The sequence below is a fragment of the Palaemon carinicauda genome, chromosome 8 (assembly GCF_036898095.1).
Source record: "Palaemon carinicauda isolate YSFRI2023 chromosome 8, ASM3689809v2, whole genome shotgun sequence".
Lineage (NCBI taxonomy): Eukaryota > Metazoa > Arthropoda > Malacostraca > Decapoda > Palaemonidae > Palaemon > Palaemon carinicauda.
In genome coordinates, this window is record NC_090732.1 from 104,254,594 (window position 1) to 104,280,347 (window position 25,754).

General features: G+C 39.7%; 1 protein-coding gene across 1 annotated transcript in view; it reads right to left on the reverse strand.

The window, feature by feature from the left end:
• LOC137645824 (mucin-2-like) overlaps positions 1-25,754 on the reverse strand; it is a 162,896-nt gene that overhangs the window by 11,545 nt on the left and 125,597 nt on the right. Inside the window, exons 2-6 of the mRNA XM_068378798.1 lie at positions 25,155-25,258; positions 23,868-23,991; positions 22,417-22,576; positions 17,873-19,408; positions 1,971-2,107 (exon numbers count right to left, since the gene is read on the reverse strand). Of these exons, the coding sequence (XP_068234899.1) occupies positions 1,971-2,107; positions 17,873-19,408; positions 22,417-22,576; positions 23,868-23,991; positions 25,155-25,235 (2,038 nt within the window). The 5' untranslated portion in view covers positions 25,236-25,258. The remainder of the gene's footprint in view (positions 1-1,970; positions 2,108-17,872; positions 19,409-22,416; positions 22,577-23,867; positions 23,992-25,154; positions 25,259-25,754) is intronic.

Genomic DNA, 25,754 nt, shown 5'->3' on the forward strand with positions numbered 1-25,754 from the left:
CTGTTGCCTAACTTCTTACAGATGTAAGGATGGACACAACGCAGGGACTTTACTTTTTATTGTTAATGTTATGAGAAATACTATATGTGAGAATTAGTGCAAAATCCCGGTAAGGGTAATTATTCATTATGGCAGGTTTTCCAAAAAACACAGAAAGGGCAAGTCAAAAACAAATGAAATCCAAAGGTGTAAAAGTACAACTCCTTTACACACAACATAGTATCTTTACACTTCCTAATAACACAATGGTCAATAAAAGAAAGTAAATTGGTTAGAAATGTACTCTGCGGTGACTAAGGGACTGGAAGAACCACCAAAATCATAAACAATTTGTACACCTTTCAAATAAAAAGAAGAAACTAAATTACATTTCCAATAATTACTTTATAAAGAGACAAGTTCTTCAGGAAATTTGTTGGCAATACCTCCAACGTCATAAGATCTTACCTTCAGATACAGTATTGGAAGTACAGACTTCTCTACATTATCAAGATCACCAAATATATCGTTCTTCAGAAAAGGGATATGTCATTTTTAGACATAGGAAGATAATTGTTTCTGATGCTACTAAAAAGATTCTCGACAATGTTACAGAGAGTAGAGCTTTCTAAATAGAAATGGAAAACCCTAATTGGGCAAAGGATAACATCTGGGTACCCATCCATGAACGAATCTAGAGTGAGTGGATAACAGAAATGTCTAAGTAAGCTTTTAATTGGGATATCCTTTTTATGTCCTGAAATCTGGTAGAAAAGTCATGACTGTTTCTGTAGATGGAAATCCAACTTTGAAAGATAAAGCTTGTAATTCACTTAAACTGGCAGAAGCAAGATGCAACCGGTAAAGGGTTTTCACAGAAAATTCTTTGACCATGATGGAATCAGAGGGTTCACAAGGTGGAAGGGACAAAAATGTCAGAATTACATATAAATTCCAAAAATCACATCTTTAACTTCCGAGCTTTTAAACCAACCCAAACCAAAAAGAGCTTAAGTATTAAAACCAACACCGATCTCGAACCTTTAATGAATGGAACAAAAGTATTCTTAGTATATCTGAGGAAATAAATGAACTTGGTTATATTGCTTAAAGAGATGTTGGTAACTGAAGTCCCACTTGACTTACACCATTTACAGTAATTTGCCCACTGACAATGGTAAGTGGAGTTCGTGGAATTTCTTTGGGATTCAGAGATAAACAATCTCAAGGCTAGAAAACTCCACCATTCTGAGAAAACAGTGAAGAGTCACCAAGTGGTTAGATAATGCATAGCTTGATCTAAGATAATGATGACCTAAATCAGTGAAGGAAATAAATGTCTAATCATAGAGATGTATATCTAAAATACAAAATTATTTCCTTTTAAAGCTAACAATTACAGCACAACAGCAAAGGCAAGAGAAAATATCCACAATAGTACAAAAAAGAACATATATGAGCTGAAGGAAGCTATTTAATCAAAACACCTCAGTTGTATATAGTACATGCCCACAATTATGGAAAATGTCCCTATTCTCAAGTTCTTAGACTAACATGCTGATAATGAATGGGCTTATGATGCTTGCACCACCTTGACTATTTTATATCCAATAATTACCTACCTTGAATTCTATGGGTCTATAGCAGTGTTAGACTTCATTCAGAATTCCAATGTTCATCTCCTCTCCACAGCAATGCCACTTTCAAGATAAATTCTAGCCATTATTCAATTCATAATCATCTGGTTCATAATTGATGGAAATCTAACGAGCCAGATGGTGCATATCTCATGAGACTACCATATCAGTTGGATGAAAGGTTGTAATGTCTGGGACCATTCAAGACCAAAAATGTGGGAATATATAAGACTGATGCGTTTTAATATAAATAACAGCCATAAAAACTAAATTTTCAATAATTAAAAAAATTGTCCATTGGAATGAAAAATTTTATTCTTAAACAAATATCTAAGCTACTAATAACACACATACCTGGTCCTTTTAATCTGTCATTTAGGTAGTATAAAGATTCAGATATACTACAATCAACAGCTGCTGCAGCCTGGCACGTTCTACTTTTCTGGTCAAACAATGTCCCTTCACCGCATACAAACTTGTTATCTTTGGTGCTGAGAAGGAAATATTCTTATATTAACATTAGACTCCATGGCTAGTCTCTTGATGATATATTAATAACACTTAGTTCTTCAAGGTGACTTCAATTGACATGTTTGTTATCAAACTCAGATTACAAAGAGTCCTACAGTTGAATTTGAAACATAAAAACTTTTCTTACTAATTGTTCAGAAAATTCTGACAATCCTCTAAAGCCAAGTTAAAATCTTTATAAAAAAAACACATACTGTAATATCTGATTATCATACTGAATTGTAGAATGGAAACATTGTTTCTCCCATTAAAATTAGAATACCGGGAAATCAGTTTTGTTCATGCTGGACAAATTTTCGCTTATTTCGCACAAGAAATTTTGCGCAAATTTAAATACGCGCCATTATAAAAGTAACATCCGAAAAATGGACATATTATTTTGACCCTCACTTATTATGATTTAACTGGATAATCAACTTCATCGGCCCTCACTGATATTAATGTTTTTATTTCCTAATTTAGTATCATTCCTTTTATATTTTATTTCTCTTTCAAAAGTATATGCGTAATAATTTACTTTGTCATCCGTGTAACGAAACTGTGTAGGACTAATGATATTATAATGCAGCCTATATATCACTAATTGAAAAAATTTTTTTTTATTCTATTGGCAATCAGTAAAAGATAACATAAAAGACAATGATTAATATGTTTAAATGTACTAATAAACTATTAGTATGCACTTTTGTGACAAATCCTTTCAGCAATTATATGACATTATTATTACAGTCCCGCTTTTGAAAAACCTCTGACAATGTCTTTTTTAGTCCCATTTTCGTGAGTTCAACCACATTACTTTACCAGTGGACATGTCAGTTTGTTATTGCCAAATACACCGGCTCTAACTGACATATATACACATAACAGCACACGTTCTGTTTAAAGATTTGGTAGGGGGAAAATACTATGACTGAAATAGAAAATATGCAAATTTACGACAGCGTGAACATAGAATTTTCGATGTTTGCACGAACTCTCATGCTAGCAAAATTAAATGATGCCACAGTATGAAATAATTCCCTACAGGTCTTCTTTATATAATTAGATTAAAATGTTTGAAACCCTCTCATACAGTTCATGTATACAATCCATCCCACTACTTTGAGGTTACTACTTGGTTGTGTTATGTGGGAAAACCTTGAACATTAAACTGCAGGAGACTCCTCCAGTCCCTAATTCTCTTTCTCATTTTAAGCTTCACTTTCAAGCAAGCACATCTTAACCTTAATCAGTAGGGAAGGAATAGGGAATTTGACATACAGTATACCAATAACTTACATCTATAAAAAAAAAAAAAAATATATAATCAACCTATGCATAGGCATGACCTGCATTAGTAGAGCCAGGAATGGAATTTTAATAATAAAATGAATTATTTCTATACTCACTTGAAGTTAACATTGCTTTCTTCTTGAAGCTGAAATCTAAAATTTCCTATGTTCTTTCGCTGTAATAGCAATGTTCCTTTAGTGGAGTATTGTATTTATATGGCAGTGTATAGCAATAAGAGTGCTTGGGTAAATCTAAATAATAACGGCAACTTTCAGTCTAGATGGTAAAACGTGTTCAGCAGCCTGTTGACATCAGTAGTCAGTGGAGTGGTCATGATACGATTTCAAGGTGGATATAGAAATAATTAAGGGATTTTGACGAAGGAAAAATCTATTTCTGGGGAGATACCTGTGACGCCCGGTGAAAAGGGTCCTTCTTATCTCTTTTCTGATATAAATACTTCCAAATATACCAGAGAAAGTTAAAGCATGGAATGCAGAGGTTACTACCCCCGCGCGAGCACCCTAAGGGCGTCGTGTATAAAGATAGGGCGTGTGAAAACCAATATTCACAGGTCATCTTCCATTTAGATAAATCCTTCATCAAAAGGGGGAGCCGTAACAGCGGCACTAACCAAACTCACCTGATCCACTCACCGACGCCCGCCTCGAGCGCCATCTACACATCCTTCTTTTGGACTCGTATTATGATGCTTACTCTGTTTTTGTGCCCTAGTTTTTTTGGCTGTTTTCTGGATTTCTTCGCCATGGCTGAAGCTCTCCTTACTCCTACGCCAATGTTAAGTACCATAGATTGTTTTAACATTACTTTTAGTACCGGGCATGTTCTTTTTTATTAATATGAAGTGTTTTAGTGCGTTCGGCTTTATGCCTTCCCGCGGCCCTCGTGGCCATTGTTGTTGTTTACGCTCAGTACGTTTCAGTTTTGCTTGATTTTGTTGCCCTTAGGTACTGTACTTTTGTCATTCTAGGTTCTTTTTAATCTTATACTAGATTATGGGCCTTGTGCCACTTATTTTGAACCGATTTATATTATCTTTTGGTACTTATTAGTCATTTATGAGTCCGTATCTTATATTAACGAAGAATAGCGTTCGGGGTTTTATTACAGTTTAGTTCCCACCAACTATGTTGGCGTTTTTTCTTTACGATTCGCAATGTTTTTTGACTGGTTCTTACCCTCCCCCTTTTCGCTATTCTTCGTTACATTTCTTTATTATTTTTTTCCACGGACAGATGTGTTTTATGTATTATTGGGTTCGTGTTATTTTAGATTGATCGTCGTAACCGCCGAGTTTGAGAGGATGGAGTTCCCGTTGTCTTTCACACAGACTAGGGTTCTCCCTCTCTCTATATCCCCCCTTCTGGGATTATCTTCGTCTTAGACGAGTTTCTTATTATTACCAGGTTACTTCGTTCTTTCTTCTATTATAGGCTAGTGTTGGTTTTATACTTAGATCCTGTTCGTGTTAGAGCCTCTTATTATAGGTTAGTTGGCCTGCCTTGAGCTGCCTCCCGTTCCCCCCCCCCAAGTCCCACCTTCTCCCCGCTCCGGCCTGGGAGTCGGGTCAGGACCTCCATCGAACTCCGCCATGAGTTTTCAATACTATGAGCTGGGAACACATACTTTCCTATTAATCTAGTGCGCCCCTTCAGCAGGGAATCCTCCCCTCGTTAGCCCTCCGCACCTTGACTCCGGCTACGGCCCCCCTGGTTTCACACAACAAACACATTTATCTCCGCCCCTCCCCCCCCCCTTTCTCACTTCTCCGGTAGTCACCTAACGGAGATCTTTTTGGAGATCATGTTAACTTAATTAATTTTATTTTTTATCACTTATATGTATCAAGGATCTTCTCCCTCCCCCGGTCCTCCGTCTCACTACGGAGCTCTCCCATACCACTATGCCTTAAAATTTTATCAGTAATTACTTAGGAGCTCCGGCTCCCCTATATGCACGATATCACTCCGGTCTACTGCGGAGTATACTCTCATATTTTTTATCATTGTAGTAATTACGGCAGAGCTCCGGCTCCTTATATTACACGAACCCATTCCTTCACATCAACTAGAATCTCCCTTATCCATAGCTTTCCTTAATATTATTATTAAGTTAAGTTAAAGCCTCCGGGAGACTTTGTACTTATTTAACTTTTTTATTATAGAAAGTTCGCTGTGCCACCAAGGGCTGCTCTGCAACCTTTTTGGATCCGGTAGGCCATGACGTCTGCCGGTCCCACGCCCACTGCGCGATCTTCTTTGTCCGGGAAGCTGGCCAGCCCCCTTACATGGTCTGGTTCCCGGAGGCGTGCATGCTCTGCTATGAGCTGTCGTCTATTCTCCTCAATGAGGATGTAAGATTTCTCAATTTTATCATTCATGCTAATATTATATTGAGGCTCAGCTTATTATATAGATGTTTTCACTTAGTATTCTTGATAATCATATGAGTTTGCCTTCTGTCGTTCTAAAGTTACTCCCCTTTTCCAGGCTGACGAGGATTCGCTCCGGACGGCCAAAACCAGCTTCCGGACTTGGGTATCTGGTTTTGTGAGGAATGCCCCAACTGGTTGCCCTTACCTCCTCGACGCAGACATGGCCTCCCGGCTGTTTCCGGGTTCGTCCTCGGCCGCTGTACCCTTGGAGCAAGCTTCTCCTATTATTGATGGTATCAGGGCGGCCCTTCCTGTGGAAGAGGAACACCAGGTCTCCGGCGACATCTCCACCCTTGACATCCACACCGAACCTATGGATGAGCAGGTTAGTGGTGCAGAGTTGGCGACTCCTTTCTTTCCCCTACTCCTTCCTCTACTTCTTCCTTCCTCGGCTTTGACAAGCCTCAGGCTTCTCCTAGGGAGGGTTCCGCCTTGGTCCATCCCAAGGTTAAGCCAATACGAAAGAACAAACCGAAACCCATTAATCCGGCTTCGCCACAATCCATATCTCCGGTCCCTGGACCTTCCTCAGCCCCTGACATTCCAATAATGTCACAGACTCCTCCTCCTACTAAAGGACAGAGGAGTAAGTCCGCGAAGTCCAAGGCTTCAGCTGTAGGTAGCTCCTCGGATTCCCCGATAACCATGTCTATGATACAGGATATGATGGAATCGAAGCTGCAGAGACACTCAGGTGTCATATCGGAGCTAAAGGACATGGTGGCTAGCCTCCTCCGTACGGGGTCTCAGCCTGCTCCGCCCCTACTCCGCCCCTAGGCCCTGACACCTCTAAGCTACCGCCCTTTGATAAGAATAACCCTTGGCGGTTTGCTAGGCATGCTCCTTATTTGGACGGCATGCTTACTCTAGAAGGCTTGGGGACCCGCCCTTTAGACGATTTGGAGTTCTACCCTCCTGATCTCCAGTTCCCCTTCAATGGTTTCGTTTGCCTGAAGGAGCATGCCCTGATCCGGATGGACAAGGTCCCAAAGGAGACAGTTATATTCCCTAAAGAGCAAGCCCAAGCTGTCTGGGCTCGTACTCTCTCGGAATGGGGATGCGTCAACTCTAAGTTGACTCCCCATAAGGGAGCGTACACTATCTTTATCACTCCTCCGTCCATCCCGTCTCCTCTTACGGATAAGATAGCGGAATTGACTATTCAGTCAGTTAAGGACGGCATCCCTATGCCGACCCTTAAGGAGACAGATCCCACCTCTCTCCTCGTACCAGGCACGTCGGCGCTCTGGCACGATACCTCGGCTACTTTTACGGTGGGTAAACTCGACCCGGACTGCGCCTCCTCTCTCTTCTCGGAGAGACTCCCCAAGCTTCCGGAACATTTATTGAAATTGGAGTTCGAAGCAAGAAACCGGCTGGCTAGGTCACTCAACTCGATAGTATCCTCAGAGATGATAGCTTTCCTTTACAGTGACGAACCTCTCTTTCGGGTACAAGCAAAGAGTCCCCTACAGTCGTTCCAATCAGACCTTCATGACTTCTGGACTGCGAGAACGAATTGCAGAAAACACGTGCTCGCCGAAGCCTCTATTAGGCATGAGCCTAATAGGCTTATTGCCTCCTCCTGCTGGGGTAAAACTCTCTTCCCACAGGAAGAGGTCAATAAAGTCCTCCAAGATGCGGCGAGGGTTAACCAGAACCTACAAGTTCGATGGGGCCTTTCAAACAAACGAAAGTTTGAAAATGTGATGAGACAACCTTTTTCTAAGAAACAAAGGTCCTATGCCCCATATAAGACTAGCTCGGAGATAACTTTAAGCGACGGAAATCCGATGGGAAAGAGCCAGCGATGTTGTCCTCGTGAGCAGCCTCTCGCACACTCGGCCACCTAGCGGCCGCATAGGGAACCATCTCATATCCTCGTATCTCAAATTTGTCTCGTCTCTCGGGGCAAAAATTTGCTCGAAAATTTCCTCGTATCTCAAATTTCTTGTATGTTAAGAGCTGACGAAATCACGGAAATGCGAGGGTTTTGCAATAAAGGGCATGAAGTAAATCAAGAGAATGAAGCTTGTAATGAGGCTAATAACTCTATAATTAGCTGTTTACCATCAGAGCCCTTACTAGTAAGTACACTAGAACTACTAAGCAAAACTTGATGAGTTGGCTTAGGGTTCAGATCAAGGAAGGTTAGACTAGTATCTTTGCCTTTTCCCAAAGGTCTGCTAACCTTCTAAGATTGCAAGAACATAACAAATTTAGTTAATAGCTTTGAGAGCTCACTACTCCCAACACCTGAGTCCTTGGTAATAGCCTTAGTAGTATCATCATAATAATCCCAACTGAAATCCACAAGCCTGGTCTTCCCTGGATTTTCCTCTGAACTTAGGGACACTTTTCTTTTATACAGTATTTGGAGTCCTTAACATGAACTTGTTGAACCATAAGTTGAATTCAACACACACTGCACAACAATCATCTAAATCACAATGCTACCCTCAACACATGAAACAAAGGGAATGTAAACCTTCATCATATAGCAATAAACTAATTTAACAACTAACATATGAGTGCACAGCAAAGCCAGAAGACATTCCCCATTAATCTGAAGCTAACTATCCCCTTTATAGGCAAAACACACAAACTGGATTCACGGAACATATCAACTGCCAATTATTACAATTATTGTAACCGAGAAAATTGGAAAATAGTCATTATTATTTGGCTTGCCCATGTGTTCTTATTACCATACACTGCAATACAAACATAATACCTCACTAGAAGGACATCAGTATTACAGTGAAAGAAAAATGTTATTTTTATTAATAAAATAAATTTTTGAATATACTTACCCGATAATCATGAAGCTGTCAACTCCGTTGCCCGACAGAATTCTATGGAGGGATACGCCAGCTATCACAATACTAGAAGGGGGTGTACTTACCAGCGCCACCTGTGGCCAGGTACTCAAGTACTTCTTGTTGACACCTCCTCAATTATTCCTCGGTCCACTGGTTCTCTCTGGGGAGGAAGGGAGGGTCGATTAAATCATGATTATCGGGTAAGTATATTCAAAAATTTATTTTATTAATAAAAATAACATTTTTCAATATTAAACTTACCCGATAATCATGTAGCTGATTCACACCCAGGGAGGTGGGTGAAAACCAGTGTACAAGATTAAAGGATAGCTAAGTATCCCATATTTCATATAACAGTTATCTCAAATAACAATGAAATAATAAGTACCTGGTAAGGAAGTCGAATAGAACCGTTACTCTGCCTCTTTATTTAAGTTCGTCTTCCTTACTGAGCGCAGCGTTCCTCTTGGAGGCTGAATCAACCCAAAGGTGCCAAAGTACACGGGGTTGCAACCCCTACTAAAGGACCTCTACCAAACCTTTAACCTAGGCGCTTCTCAAGAATGAATAGACCACCCGCCAAATCCAAGGATGCGGAAGGCTTCTTAGCCTACCGTAACAACCATAAAAACAACAATAAAAGTATTCAAGAAAAAGGTTAAAAAAGGTTATGGGATTAAGGGAATGTAGTGGCTGAGCCCTCACCTACTACTGCACTCGCTGCTACGAATGGTCCCAGGGTGTAGCAGTTCTCGTAAAGAGACTGGACATCTTTCAGATAAAATGATGCAAACACTGACTTGCTCCTCCAATAGGTTGCATCCATTATGCTCTGCAGAGAACGGTTTTTATTAAAGGCCATCGAAGTAGCTACAGCTCTTACTTCGTGGGTCTTTACCTTCAGCAATGCAAGGTCTTCCTCCTTTAAGTGAGAATGTGCTTCTCTGATCAGAAGCCTTATATAATACGAAAGCCCATTCTTGGACATGGGTCTCGAGGGTTTCTTGATGGCACACCATAAGGCTTCTGACTGTCCTCGAATAGGTTTAGACCTCTTAAGATAATATTTGAGAGCTCTGACAGGGCAAAGAACTCTCTCTAGTTCGTTACCTACCATGTTGGAGAGGCTAGGTATTTCGAACGATCTAGGCCAAGGACGTGAAGGAAGCTCGTTCTTTGCTAGGAATCCAAGCTGAAAAGAACATGTCGCAGATTCGGTTGTGAAACCAATGTTCTTGCTGAAGGCATGAACCTCACTGACTCTCTTAGCTGTTGCAAGGCAAACGAGAAAAAGAGTCTTGAGGGTGAGGTCCTTGAAGGAAGCTGACTGGAGAGGTTCGAACCTAGATGTCATAAGGAACCTTAAGACTACGTCTAGATTCCAGCCTGGAGTGGAAAGACGACGTTCTTTAGACGTCTCAAAAGACTTGATAATGTCTTGAAGGTCCTTGTTGGAAGACAGGTCCAAACCTCTGTGGCGGAGAACTGAAGCCAACATGCTCCTATATCCTTTAATCGTAGGTGCTGAAAGGGATCTCTCATTCCTAAGATGTAGAAGGAAGTCAGCTATTTGGATCACAGAGGTATTGGTGGAGGAAATTGAATTGGCTCTACACCAGCTTCGGAAGACCTCCCACTTAGACTGGTAGACTCTAAGAGTGGAAACTCTTCTAGCTCTGGCAATCGCACTGGCTGCCTCCTTCGAAAAGCCTCTAGCTCTAGCGAATCTTTCGACAGTCTGAAGGCAGTCAGCTGAAGAGCGTGGAGGTTTGGGTGCAACCTGTCTACGTGAGGTTGACGTAGAAGGTCCACTCTTAGAGGTAGAGTCCTGGGGAAGTCGACTAGCCATTGACGTACCTCTGTGAACCATTCTCTTGCAGGCCAAAGGGGAGCAACCAGCGTCAGCCGTGTCCCTTCGTGCGAGACGAATTTCTGCAGAACTTTGTTTATTATCTTGAACGGAGGGAACGCGTACAGGTCGAGATGGGACCAGTTCAGTAGAAAGGCATCCACATGAACTGCTGCAGGGTCTGGAACAGGGGAACAATACAGCGGAAGTCTCTTGGTTATGGAGGTGGCAAACAGATCTATGGTAGGTTGACCCCACAAGGTCCAAAGTCTGTTGCACACACTCTTGTGGAGGGTCCATTCCGTGGGAATGACCTGATTCCTTCTGCTTAGGCGATCCGCTGAAACATTCATATCGCCCTGGATGAACCTCGTGACCAGAGTGAGGTTTAGACCTCTTGACCAAATGAGGAGGTCCCTTGCGATCTCGTAAAGGCTCCTCGAATGGGTCCCTCCTTGCTTGGAGATGTAAGCCAAGGCTGTGGTGTTGTCTGAGTTCACCTCCACCACTTTGCCTAGCAGGAGGGACTTGAAGTTCAACAGGGCTAGATGAACTGCTAGCAGTTCCTTGCAGTTGATGTGGAGAGATCCTTGTTCCTCGTTCCACACTCCCGAGCATTCCCGTCCGTCCAAGGTTGCACCCCAGCCCGAGTCCGATGCATCTGAGAAGAGATGAAGATTGGGGGTCTGAATGGCCAATGATAGACCCTCCTTGAGAAGGAGGTTGTGCTTCCACCACAGGAGAGTGGTCTTCATCTCTTGGTTGATAGGGATAGAGACTGCTTCTAGCGTCGAGCCCTTGTCCCAATGAGCTGCAAGATGGAATTGAAGAGGGCGGAGGTGGAGTCTTCCTAGCTCGACAAACAGGGCCAGTGATGAAAGGGTCCCTGTGAGACTCATCCACTGTCTCACTGAGCAATTGCTCCTCTTCAGCATGCTCATGATGCACTCTAGGGCTTGGCTTATCCTGGGGGCCGATGGAAAAGCCCGAAAATCCTGACTCCGAATCTCCATTCCCAGGTACACAATGGATTGGGAGGGAATGAGTTGAGATTTCTCTATATTGACTAATAGACCTAGGTCTCTGATTAAGTCTAAAGTCCAACTGAGGTTCTCCAGACAACGACGACTCGTGGAGGCTCTCAACAGCCAGTCGTCTAGGTAGAGGGAGGCTCTGATGTTCGACAAGTGTAGGAATTTTGCCACATTCCTCATCAGATGAGTAAAGACCATAGGAGCTGTGCTTAGGCCAAAGCACAGGGCTTGGAACTGATAGACAACCTTTCCGAAAACGAATCTCAGGAAAGGTTGGGAGTCTGGATGAATGGGAACGTGAAAGTATGCATCTTTCAAGTCCAACGAGACCATCCAGTCCTCCTGTCTGACCGCTGCTAAGACCGACTTGGTCGTCTCCATCGTGAACGTCTGCTTGGTGACATACTCGTTGAGAGAGCTGACGTCCAGCACCGGTCTCCAACCTCCTGTCTTCTTGGCCACAAGAAAGAGACGGTTGTAGAAGCCCGGGGATTGATGGTCCCGGACTATAACCACTGCCTTCTTCTGCACCAGTAGCGACACCTCCTGTTGCAATGCTAGCCTCTTGTCCTCTTCTTTGTAGTTGGGAGAGAGGTTGATGGGTGATGTGGTCAGAGGTGGTTTGAGGCAGAATGGAATCCTGTAACCGTTCCTCAGCCAACTGACAGACTGTGCGTCTGCACCTCTCTTCTCCCAGGCTCGCCAGAAGATCTTGAGTCTGGCTCCTACTGTTGTCTGGAGAAACGGAGAGTCAGTTTTTTCCTTTTGATGTCCTGGATCCTTTCCTAGACTTGCTCCTGTGAGCGTCTGGACGGGAGCTTCCTCGGCTGGGGGCTCTACCACGAAAGGGCGGTATGAACCTAGTAGCAGGTGTATCAGCAACTGGGGAGCGATAAGTCTTGGGGACTGAGGTGGCAACCTTAGACTTACGAGCTGATGAGGCTACAAGATCGTGCGTATCCTTTTGTATCAGGGCAGCAGACAAGTCCTTAACTAGCTCTTCGGGAAAGAGGAACTTCGAGAGCGGAGCAAAAAGGAGTTGTGACCGTTGGCAAGGTGTAATGCTGGCGGAAAGGAAGGTACACAGTTGTTCCCTTTTCTTCAACACCCCTGATACAAACAACGACGCTAGCTCACCCGATCCATCTCTGATGGCCTTATCCATACAGGACATTAAAAGCATGGCAGAATCTTTGTCCGCAGGAGAAGTTTTCTTGCTGAGGGCCCCCAGGCACCAGTCGAGAAAGTTGAACATTTCAAATGCTCTGAACATCCCTTTCAGTAAGTGATCCAGGTCTGAGAAGGTCCAACAAACCTTCGAGCGTCTCATAGCAGTTCTCCGAGGCGAGTCCACCAGACTTGAGAAGTCAGCCTGGGCAGAGGCAGGTACTCCCAAGCCTGGTGCTTCCCCTGTGGCATACCAAACGCTCGCTTTCGAAGTGAGCTTCGTTGGAGGGAACATGAAGGAAGTCTTGCCAAGGTGTTGTTTAGACTGTAGCCACTCCCCTAAGATCCTTAAAGCCCTCTTAGAGGATCTAGCTAGGACAAGCTTAGTATAGGAGGACTTAGCTTGTTGTACGCCCAGCGAAAACTCAGATGGTGGAGAGCGGGGAATAGCAGAGACAAAGTGGTCTGGGTAAATCTCCCTGAGTAGAGCCAAGACTTTACGAAAATCAATAGACTGTGGAGAAAGCTTGGATTCGTCCACGTCTGATGAGGGATCAAGGTGTGCCTCCTCATCATCCGACACCTCATCACCAGAGTGTAGCGAAGAGATCGGACAAGAATGCTGAACCGCAGAGTCAGAACGGGTAGGAACAACAACAGAGGTTTCCTCTTCCAGTAACTGTTGAGGGAAAACCTGAGGCTCAGACTGCAAAGGCTGAACAACAGACGAAGCAGAAGGAAGGCGCATGGGTGAAGGAGGTTGACTCCTAGCAAGAGAGGTTGAACCCAAGGGTTGCGCTAGCTGAGCGGAGGACGGAGGCGGAGCAGCCCGTTCCTGTTCCTGAGATATAAGCGGAGCATGATGAGGTTGAGGCTGCGCAGAACAAGGTAAAGTTCTCGCAAGCTGAGGCTCCTGAGGCGCAAGTCCAGGGTGTAGAGGAGCTTGCCTAGAGGAGGGTTGAGCTCGCTGCAGCGATGGCTGAGCAGACTGACTCATAGACGGGAGAGGTTGTTGTACCTCAACCGAGAGTTGCACCACTGGTGGAGCAGCAGGGAGAGGCGGAGGATGAGTGGAATAATCCTCCTGATCCCAACGTAAAGGTTGCCTTAAAGAAGGCTGAGGCTGAACACCACTGGGAACAGCGAACTCGGAAAGTGGCTCAACATCGTACGCCTGGCAGATGGTGCTGCGACCAGGCGGAGCGAGCGCAGGCTGGGCGAGCGCAGGCGGAGCGAGAACAGGCGGAGGGAGTGTAGGCGGAGGCGGAGGTGCAACACTCTCAGCCCGACACTCACGCATCAAGTCCGAAAGCTGAGCTTGCATGGACTGAAGCAGAGTCCACTTGGGATCGGCAGAAACGATAGTAGACTGAGGTAAAGCCTTAACAGTCGAGCTCTGTTGTGGCAGAACCTTACTCCTCTTGGGCGGAGTACAGTCGACAGATGACTGAGGCGAGTCAGAGCTGAGCCAATGACTGCAACCTGGCTGAGCACTCGCGGACTGGACTCTACGTTTAAGCGGTCTCGAGACCTGAGACCAACGTTTCTTCCCCGACAGTTGATCAGCGGACGAGAATAAGACGGGCTCAATCGTCTGCAGGTGGGAGTGACGGTCTTTGGAAGACACGCCCGCAACCACCGAGGATAGTTCTGTGCGCCTAACAAGGCCTGCCGAACCCTTATGCCCTTCGACATTGCTTCTCCCCTGGGCATGGGAGCTTGCAAGAGGTCCCGGACTGGGAGGACGACAGGCTCGCACAGAAAAATCCTCACGCACCACACTGGCACTAACACTAGCACTAGGCACTGCACCGACACTAGCACTCGTCACAGCACTGGCACTAACTCCACCCACTGCACTCTTGACCTTCAGCTCTTTAACTTCGGCCATCAGAGACTTATGGTCACTTACCACTGACTCTACTTTATCGCCTAAAGCCTGAATAGCACGCAAAACAACTGACATATCAGGCGGAGGGCACACAGTAGGTTCGGGGGTAGCCACTACAGGGGTAGGAAAAGGTAGGGGATCATGAGGTGAGGAAAACAGTGAAGAGTGAGAAGAACTCCTCCTAACTCTACCTCTCTCTAACTTAGTTGAATATTTTAAAAGACGGACAAATTCCAATTCGGAAAGTCCGGCGCATTCTTCACATCGATTTTCTAACTGACAGGGCCTGTCCCTACAGTCAGAACAAGCGGTGTGAGGATCTACCGAGGCCTTCGGAATACGTCTATTGCAAGACCTACATCGTCTATGGGAGGGAACTTGCGAAATGTCAGACATCTTGTAAACCAAAGAGTTAGCCAAAGGGGGTTCCAAAAACAAGCAAAAATCGTTAACGTTATATCAGAACTATATAAAAGCTATCTAGCTAATATAAGAAGGATTCCAGTAATGCGACAGCCGTTAATCTGAGAGAATACTTCACCAAATATCCGTGAATAAACTCGAAGACCATAAGCGTATCCCAGAACGTCTTGCCGGAAGCACGACAGAGGAATAATTGAGGAGGTGTCAACAAGAAGTACTTGAGTACCTGGCCACAGGTGGCGCTGGTAAGTACACCCCCTTCTAGTATTGTGATAGCTGGCGTATCCCTCCATAGAATTCTGTCGGGCAACGGAGTTGACAGCTTCATGATTATCGGGTAAGTTTAATATTGAAAATAGGAAATTTTCGATTTTAGAACAAACACTGATATCTAGGTAGCTTTGATAAAGGAAGCAATGTGATCCAAAGATGAGATTCCGAGAAATATCTCCTTAGACAGGAAAAAAAGTGATCTATTAAGGTGTCACAAGGTAAAACTAGTAACATGCCCAAGCTGGTATTCTTTCCTGCAATGCTGAATACAATATGTATGATTACTTAAGTCTATCATGTTGGTTAAACACTGCTAATTTTGATAAGATAAAGAGAACCAAGATCTAAGGGTCCACCTAAAACTGTTACAGTATTTCTACCACTAGGCAGAATATTTCAGCATACCGTGGTAAGCAGTATATCTTAGCAATTCATGTTTTCCAACGGTTATATAAGCGGATGAGCAACTTGGAGGAGTAACGCAAACTTTGGATGTGGAGGAAATGCTCCCCTAAATCTCGATGAAGTCACAGGCAGCAAAGTGATGGATTGGGTCCAGGTGAATAGACAAGATGTCTTTTCAGCTTCTACTCCTGATGCTTGGCGGATGATCGTACTGGAATTAGTATGGAGTGTCAGAGTTCATTTGCTTTAGTTAGATAGGCACTGCGTAGAACAAGGAACTAGCTATCCTTTGATGAATCTAGCCAATGATTCCTCTATCTGGCCCTATGCGTCAATAGGCGTAGGAGAGGATGATGATGATGATGAACATTAAAGGGAAATAATTTTTCTTCTCTATCGACAGAAAATATTTTCTTAAACCTGGATAGGATTAGCAAGCCAAAGCAACTCAAGCTCAAATCAACATCTGGCTACCACCCACATGAGGCCCTCCTTAACACATGAAATATGACCAGAAGACTGGAGAGCCCAGTCTTCTTCTTCTTCCGTTCTATGAAATAACTTTGTGGCTTTATCATGGGTGAGGAATGGCAAGGGCTGAGGTGTCATTCAAAGAATCCTGCTCTTTGATGGATAGAACAGGAGAGTGGGATGTTGAAACATGACCACAGGAACAGGAGTCAGTAGTTTCAACAGTAGACTATGAAGTATAGTACAGTACTACATCTTACAACTTCTGAGCAAAAAGGAACCCACTGATCCTTTGTCTATATAAAGCAGGTATCATACTTCTAGCCAATGCAAATGTTGTGGAGCCCAAACATTGGACAAAAGGAGATACAGGTCCTTACCAATAAAGGATATAAATGACCTACAAACTCAGTTGGGCAGACCCTAACCTGTATGCTAAGGCATGGTTTAGAGGGCTCAAAAAACAAATAATGTAGAAACACAGCACTATGGCCTGTATTAATAAAACTCACTAACCCACACATAAGTAAGCATTATACAGCAAAATTAAAGTCAAATATACATTGCAAATACAATAAAAACTTACAAGAAAATAAAAGTTAACAGGCTGCAGTAAAACCGAAAAAGACTATTTAAGCAATAATGAAAAGGAGAAACTGTACAATAACAATGGCTAGCACAGAATTTTGCAGTACAAGAAACATAACTCACAGCCCAACAATAAAGGGGAAAGCTGATGAGTTAAAGAAAAAACTCCCAAATGAGGCAAATACTGTTTATGAACACCAATAGGAAATACAAATTTAATTAACAGTTACAATTACCTCAACAGGGCAGGCATAGTGCTGACTTAAGACGTAGTCAAACAAGGAAAAAACTAATGTTAAATTAACCAAAATGGAAACAAAATAGAGTTTTAGTTAAATCAATTCAAATTAAACTGTCAATTTAAAAAAGTACCAAAGGTGTATCCAACGAAGATGAAAAAGTTGGTCATAATAATTATCTCAAATCACACCAAAGAATGAATGCAGATCTGGGGGTTTGACTGCCCTCAGCACTCAGATGGGGACCCCTCAATCTTGAACAGCACACGGTGAAAGTAGGGCACCATATGATTAATGGGGTTGTAGAGAAAACAAGCACTTAATAAGATACCTACTTATTTTCATTCTTAACACTTTGACCTTTCTTAATGTTTAAGAAGTTTAACACTGGAGTCTGCTCCCCACCAAAAAAGATTACTAGGGACTAGGTTTGGAAGGTTTCCAGTTATTAAGAGTCTAAATTTCAATTATTGAATACCTTAGAACTTTAGTCTCAAATTATCATATTCTGATGCATAAATTCAGTTCAAAATAAGTTTGTATGCATTTGTGTGCTTTAATTTTATCATCATAATCAAATATATGATATTGAGGTTTTTAATCACATTTCAATATAGGGCAACTACTAAACTGTAGGCCTATACAAATATTTAATGCAATTCTTATGCAAATCTGGTCTTAAAAGTAAATGATCTCTATATTTGAAGATGCAGAAAAAAATTTCTGTATAATAAAACATTCCAATTTTCAGATTATATAGCAAACAAGTGCATAGCTATGAAGTATCATACAATTCTAGCTAAAACTTACATGAAAAATAATAATTAAGTACTAACCTGGAATCCGGTCCAACAGAGCAAATATGAAACACGGCACATCCAGTCTCAATGTCTGCATACAGTCCACCAGGTACTTTGTCGTGGCATTGGAAGCTGGTCTCAGGGAATACAAATGAACTTTGCGTTGTCGTTGGGAAGTCCGTAGCACTGGTGGCTCCTTCAGAAACCCTGTGAATACTGTCAGGTGGTAGTTCAGCAGTCAGAATTACTGGAGGCAGTGGAGTTGGGTCATTAAGGGGCAAAGGGTCATTTAAATCAAAACGTTCATTATTGAAAGACAAAGTCTCACTGAATGTCTCAACTGCTTCTTGCTGAGGAGTATCTTTGCTTTTTATAACAGGAGAGTTTGGATTATGCCTATTTCTAATTGGCTGTGAAGAGGCTGTTGGCCTAACAAAAGAGACATGACTAGAATGTAATGGACTGCTTTTAACAATTGGACTGTCCTGTTGGGATTTTACTAAAAGACTTGATCTATCAGCTTCTGATGTATCTACCTGTTGTCTAAATCTTGAAATGACTGGTCTACTACTTGATTGACTTGAGAAATTCTGTTCTGGTAACCTATTCTCTACTGTAGTCCTAGAATTTTGCCTACTCCTTATATGTGGAGCTCTTTGTCTGCCTTGTATGTTCCCTACATTAGCATTCTGTAAGACTGTTATTGTTCTTAATGGTACATGTCCTGAAGACCTAGATGTTTGTGTGCTGGTTTGGGATTCAAACCTATTACGTCCTCTAGAGGTTCTTCTGGAAGATATTTCTGTGACAGCAACAGGCTGGTTACTATTGCCATGAACTGGTGTATCCTGTAGTTTATCTAAAGGTTGTGTGACTACGTCAGACATTTCCGTGACAGAAAATACCCGGTTAGTTCGAAAAGTTCGGCCGCCGCGTGTCGACGTCGTTTGTCGTTTTTGTCGAGAATTAATAATGGAGTGGTCATTAAAGTTAGTATCAGAACTTTGTGAGAGAGAAAGCCTGGGAACATCTTCAAAGTCAGCAGGTGTCCTAGATGTAACAGGAGATGGGGATGTGGGATTTAGAGCATCAAAATGCTGCCCAGAACTCTGAGCTTGAGCTGCAAGCCGTAGCAAGGATGGGCGGAGATGGGGTGCAGGTAGATCAAATCCTCCCTGGTTAAGAGAGATCTGAAGGAGGGGTGTTTCAATGCGGACACGAGAGGAAGCAGATACAGATGTGGAGGTCCTGCTGACTGTGAAAGGCAGGGGTGGGAAAGAATAAGCTGCAGTGACGGAAGAAGAGGTGGAGGTTGACATCCGAGAAGTGGTAGAGGCAGAGGAAGCAGTGACTCCTGGAGGAATAACTGGGGGTGGAGGAGAACTGGTGGGAATCGACTGAGATGGAAGAGGTGAAGGGCCAGCAACGGAGAAAGTAGAAGGATTAGCCGGTGCAGAAGAAGGGCCATTTGGAGTGTCAGTAGAAGCAGGAGGTGAGATTGTAGCTGCAAGGAGGGCAACAGATGGGTCCAAAACCTGAACTGTCGCAGCGCTGGAGGTAGCCGCTGTATCTCTGAAGAAGGGGAATATATTGAATGAAAGTGAACAAGAAGGAATAGAGTTAACAGTTAGACAATGATTAAGTATGCCTAAAGACAACAAGACATTACCTTATCATGGAAAAGTACAAATCTATGATATTTTTGATAAAGAATCAAGTAGTGATATTGACTTACATGCAGTAAATAAAGGATAAAAAGTCCAACTATTTTAGCAAGATTCTACATAAGCCAAATAAATATAAGGTTTTGAGCTCAAAGCAGAACTTTTATGAAAGCTATTAAAATACAAGCAAATAAAAGAACAGACTATCTTCGAGCCACTAAAAACATCAGTTCTTTTTAAAGTGAAATTTTTTAAAGCCAAAATATGGTATCTTACGAAAGTTTTCATGTTTACCAGAAAATACACCATATTCTAACAATAATTTTGCTGTAAATTGATGGCCAATAATCTTGGTTCCTAGGTTTTACGAACCTCCCTTTCAGTGGATGACTGTTGAGAAATACTGAACCAAATCATATAATTTTAAGCTGAATGAGTTTGAAAAAGAATTTGAGTAAATTTATATGATGGAACCTCTGTGACACTGTCAACAAATTTTACACGAACTTTATGTTTGCAAGGAGCTAGACGAGCTTCCCTGTTGAAGAGTTCTCCATTGAAGAAAAAGACTCCAAAGAAATTACAACTTATTTATTGTCAATCAAAATTAAACTATGATTTAAATGAAACTATTTTTGCCTAACATGAAGTGTCATACAAAATATATTGTTAATTTAGAATTAAAGGGTAAACTAGCTTGTCCTATAATGGAAGTTATACTAATCTTAGACCAACAGAAGCATAACTATATGAAGGGTACAAAATTATTGAAAAATATCCAATGCTATGAACACTTTCTATATAATCATAACATAATAGGCAATCTTGAAACATGAACCAATTGGACATAAAAATTATTGACGCTTATTTAGTGGCAAGTAACTGAGATGCAACTTACCTAACATTGCTAAACTGTGGTTATCAGTTTATGGCAATTTTTAATGCAAACATGAATACTAAAATTCTCAATGATTTGTTCTTAGAAAAAACATGGTGCTGTAGAAAATTTCTCACATTACACATGAACCAATTGTGACTTAAATGCAGACTGAAATCATAGTCCATTTGAAAAGCTTATAAGAAGTAATAACTTAACAAAAGTTAGAAATATCTCCATTCATAAACAGAATATTGGAAAACAAATCTGATCAGTAAATTTAACAAATACTGTAATAAAGAATAAAATCACTGCTTAGTTTTGAATTTTTTTGACAATATGGCATATTTTGCATAGAAGTGTATAATAACAAATCAATGAATTACATATTCTTCACAAAAATGTAATTTTGCTTGAGAAACAAACCTAAATGATGCATCAACAGAATCTTGGTACACTACTCCTTGAGTTGACCTTATTAACCTATTGCTGTACTGTATTTTCCTGACTAAAGGGAATGTCTCTTCAGTTATACTGTATTAAGCATTGAAAACAATAAGAAATATAAAGAGTTAAAACTTCAATGAGCTTTCTGTTATGAAACAAAGCGAGTCTTGCTCATGATGACAATTCAACAAGGCGACAGCAGAAAGAAGATAAATTGCACATTCATATTAAGCAGCCTTTGTTTGGAAGAAAATACGACTTCACAACTGAAAACAGAAATTTCAAAAAGCTTAAATTTCTATGCATGGCCATATTTCCATATGCAATAATCCTGATGACTGAAAGGGCCATGCAAGGTAATTCAATGTGTGACTCTCCATGAGCCATTTAGAAGAATTAATCCTCTCAACAACGATCACCTTTGTTTTCTAATTTTTTACTTTCTCTTGTAGTACAGTATCCATTCCTTGTGTGATTATACTTAAGATGTTTTAAGGACCATACGTTGTTATAAAATTGGCAACAATCTACTCTCACAATACTGTATATTTATGTAACCTGTATATATTAGCTAGTACTATATAAATCAGTTTTTAATTTGATCTATAGGAAGACATGTCATTTGAAAAGGGGTTAGGAAGTAAGATACTGTGTATAACAGTACAGGATTACAATATAATTCTTTACTGCCTAGTCTCCTGTAGAATTCCCAGCTTGACATACTGTTCTATATACAGTACTCAAAATAAAATTAGAGCAAGGGTTGAAATACTAAACTATAATATCGTAAATAGTTGTTTCTCAAACTGAGTTTTCATCTTATGTAAGCATAATTTAGAAAACAATTTACAATTTTACTATGCATGACTTTGAAATGCATTTTTAAATTATACCAATAATCAAAATATTAATAATTGTAGATTTAATAAAAAATTACAGTAAAGCAAAACAAATAATTCTTGCATTAAGCGATAAACAATTTATGTTTAAGTTGCAATACAACTACAAAAATATTGGTATCTTTACATTCTGGGAAAGCACCATATTTCCAATCGTAAATTCACAAAAAAACTTTCTTTTGTGTTTCCAGTTCTAGATAAACAAGTTGGGTCTCTTCTAAAGTTATTGTATATCTGATAATAAAGGCAACATCTGAGTACTTATATCCCATAAAAGAATAAAGCTATACATAGGTTACTGATACACTAGCTAAATATCAGCAAGTTTTCAATGAAACTTCACAAGAGGCACTGCTTTCTAAGCATTGAAAGGAAATAGAGTATACTTTGGTATATCAATCTGAAAAAAACACAGCCCTAATATACACCCAACTCCAAACTACTTCTTCAAATCAAAATAGGCACAAGAAGTTTTTAATAAAACAATTCAACCATGAATTAATTCACGTACAACTATCAAATACGAAAGATAGTCTTGATAGGAAATGCACATAATTTTTCATTATATAACCTGATCACTATCAATAGTAAGGTAGATTTAAAAAAAATTAGCATCAACTATAAACTGAAAACTCTCACCGCAGAATAGATAACATCAAAAGGCATTTTAAAGGCAACTGGGCTGTAACTTACGCTGTGGGGGGAATAATTCCTGGCCCATAAAGCTCATCATTGAGATGGAAAAAAGATTCAGAGACACTACAATCCACTTCATCCGCTCTCTCACACACTCTCGTTTCTTGGTCAAAAACGGTACCAAGAATGCAACCAAATTTGTAATCGTGGATTTCTCCTGAAAATAAATTTTCAAAAATTACCAAAATATGGTACTATTAGTAAAAATGTTCTTCCCAAAATAGTTGGAAATAAGGGAAAGATGTAAAATAATATAATACAACTGCTAATCAGGTAGTTAGTTAGCAAAGGAAGTGAGCTGCTGTGATAAGTTTATGGTAGAAAGACTTGTGTGAACACACTATAATCAGATAATTCTCCTAATTATACTATTCAGTGGCAATTGATAAAGTCAACAGAAAGCGATGACTAGCGTAAAACTACTGTACCTGTGTGGCCTTTACAAAACACAATAATAGAAATGCTTTAAAATGTCACAGAGCTTAACACATACAGGTACAGAACATAGTTTTTTAATAAAATATATCTAATTAAGATTTGGATATATTGCATAAAAAATTAGAAGTTTCCTTATTACATAAAACAAAACATGCACGGCAGCAAAGGTTGAAGTTCTTGACGGCAATAATGAATCATCTGATTAAGAATTTTCCCTTGAATCTGTGATCCAATGTTTGAGTGAATTTGATATTGAGGGGTATTTATGGCTTGATATTTGAATATATAATAGCAATTATATGTATATAGTATATATATATATATATATATATACTGTATATAATATATATATATATATATATATATAAGTATATACTGTATATAATTATATATATATATATATATATAGTATATACTGTATATAATATATATATATATATATATATATAAGTATATACTGTATATAATTATATATATATATATATATATATACATATATATATATATATATATATACATATATACATATATACATATATATATATATATATATATATACTGTATATATATACACTATCTTATAATGCAAAAATGCTAAATTTGACACCAAATTTTTTAACCACAAATATATTGACAAAGAATGCTAATTGAAATGAGAAATCTAATGTTAAAAGCACCAGTAAAATGTGAACTTTAACATTAGAAATCAACAAATAATACTCTTCAGTATCAAAATCACCAAAGAACACGAGTCTAAAGTGTGGAAGGTTCTTTTACTATCTTTACCCAGCCTTTGGAGTAATGTGACTACCGTTGTCAAATAAGTAAAATCCCAATTGTGATGGGGAGTTGTAAGAAAAGGCAAGGAGAGTAGCATTATTGTTGCATAAAGAAAATTTTAGGCTAAAAATGTTAGCTCAATCATAATTAAAACATTACAGGATAAACACACGCTAATGAAAAAGAAATAATGTTGATAAAACAAATGAATAACATAACAGGGATCATACCTATTTCGTCGAGTGTGCAAACATGGAACATCTGGCATCCTGTGTAAACATCAGCATAATAGCCTCCAATCACCTTCCCAATACATGAAAAATTTGTATTTGGCAAACTTTCTGGATCTATAGCCTGGAAATATGTATTGTATTTTATGAATAAAATCTACCAACTGAGCCATTCAATTTAATGTAGTACATTTAAATCCAAAGATCAGATTATCGATACTTTTAGGGAGCAAACCTTAACAAAAATATGCACAAAGGGTTAAATCAAGTTTTTGAATAAATTACTATTATCATTTTTACTATTATAATTTTTACCATTAACATTACCACTATCATTAATTCAATCGTCTTTTTCAATATTGCTATCATTACTTATAATGAACATACATCATCAAAGAACATTCAAACATATCATAAACTTGTTAAGAAAGTTCAATAAAACTAAATGACCATGGATAAGAAAAGTGCAGTGACAAAGAAAGAAAGTATACAAAATACTGTACAGTAAATATGAATGCGTATACACAACCATAAACACACACACACAATATATATATATATATATATATATCTATATATATATATATATATATAGATATATATATATATATATATATATATGTATATATACACACACACACATATATATATATATATATACACACATATATATATTATATATATATATACACACACACACACACACATATATATATATATATATATAAGCCATTAGTCTTAATAGGTGTAGTTTTCAGAAATAAATAGGACAGGTTACAACCAAATTCATCCTTGTACTGAGAAATCGAGAATGAAGTCTCTGTGCTGTAAAACCACTACAGCGTATGCTTCTTCACACACCTAGATAGTCGGCTCATCAAAATACTTAAACACCCTTAAATGCAACAAAATCTTGCACAAGCTCTTTCGTATTCAGGATATTAAAGTATTTGTTCCCAATACTCTATTCATCCTTTAGTACGTACACCCACACTCAAATTTTCTTTTATATGCATCTCTCTCTCTCTCTCTCTATCAATATAATATATATATATATATATATATATATATGTATATATATATATATATATGTGTGTGTGTTATATATATATATATATATATATGTATATATATGTATATATATATAAATATATATATATGTATATATATATATACATATATATATATATATATATACATATATATAAATAACACACACACACACACACATATATATATATATATATACTAACATCTTAAAATAGGATGAGTTACATTAGAACGTACCGGTAGTGTTAAGGCTTGAGTCTTGATGGGCAGGACGGCACATATGAACAGTGCTGCTGCAAGGGTCGCAAACCTCAGCATCACTATCTTCGATAACATTTTTCCTGTGAAAGAGATTTTCAGTAAGTTAAAGCTTTCCATGGAATTAAATAAAAACAGTAATTCACAACTGATTATCATATGATATATAAATTTTGTACAAGTAACACAGATCCAACCATACGCGCCACTCTGAGAGGAAAGTATGCAGAAGTGAAGGTTATGAAACCAAAAGGAAATAGTAAAAACATTAACATGGATTGCCACCATTCAAGTTTTCAAAAAATGCTGATTTTATATAAAAGCCAAAGAGGTGAATCAACTACTACACTAACATAAATTAGCTTAGGTCCCTAAGAAAAAAAAGAAGAAAAAAAATACAAACTAATATACCAGCATACCAGTATACAAAAGGGTAGCTGCAAAAATTTATTTAGAATGGACCTGCACCCTGAAACAACCCAATCATTTGCTGACTCGCTGCAAGAGTAAGTAAAGACGTAAAATACATTTATGGTACCGAACCAATCGAACGCCATCAAAATAGATAATTTGGTCACT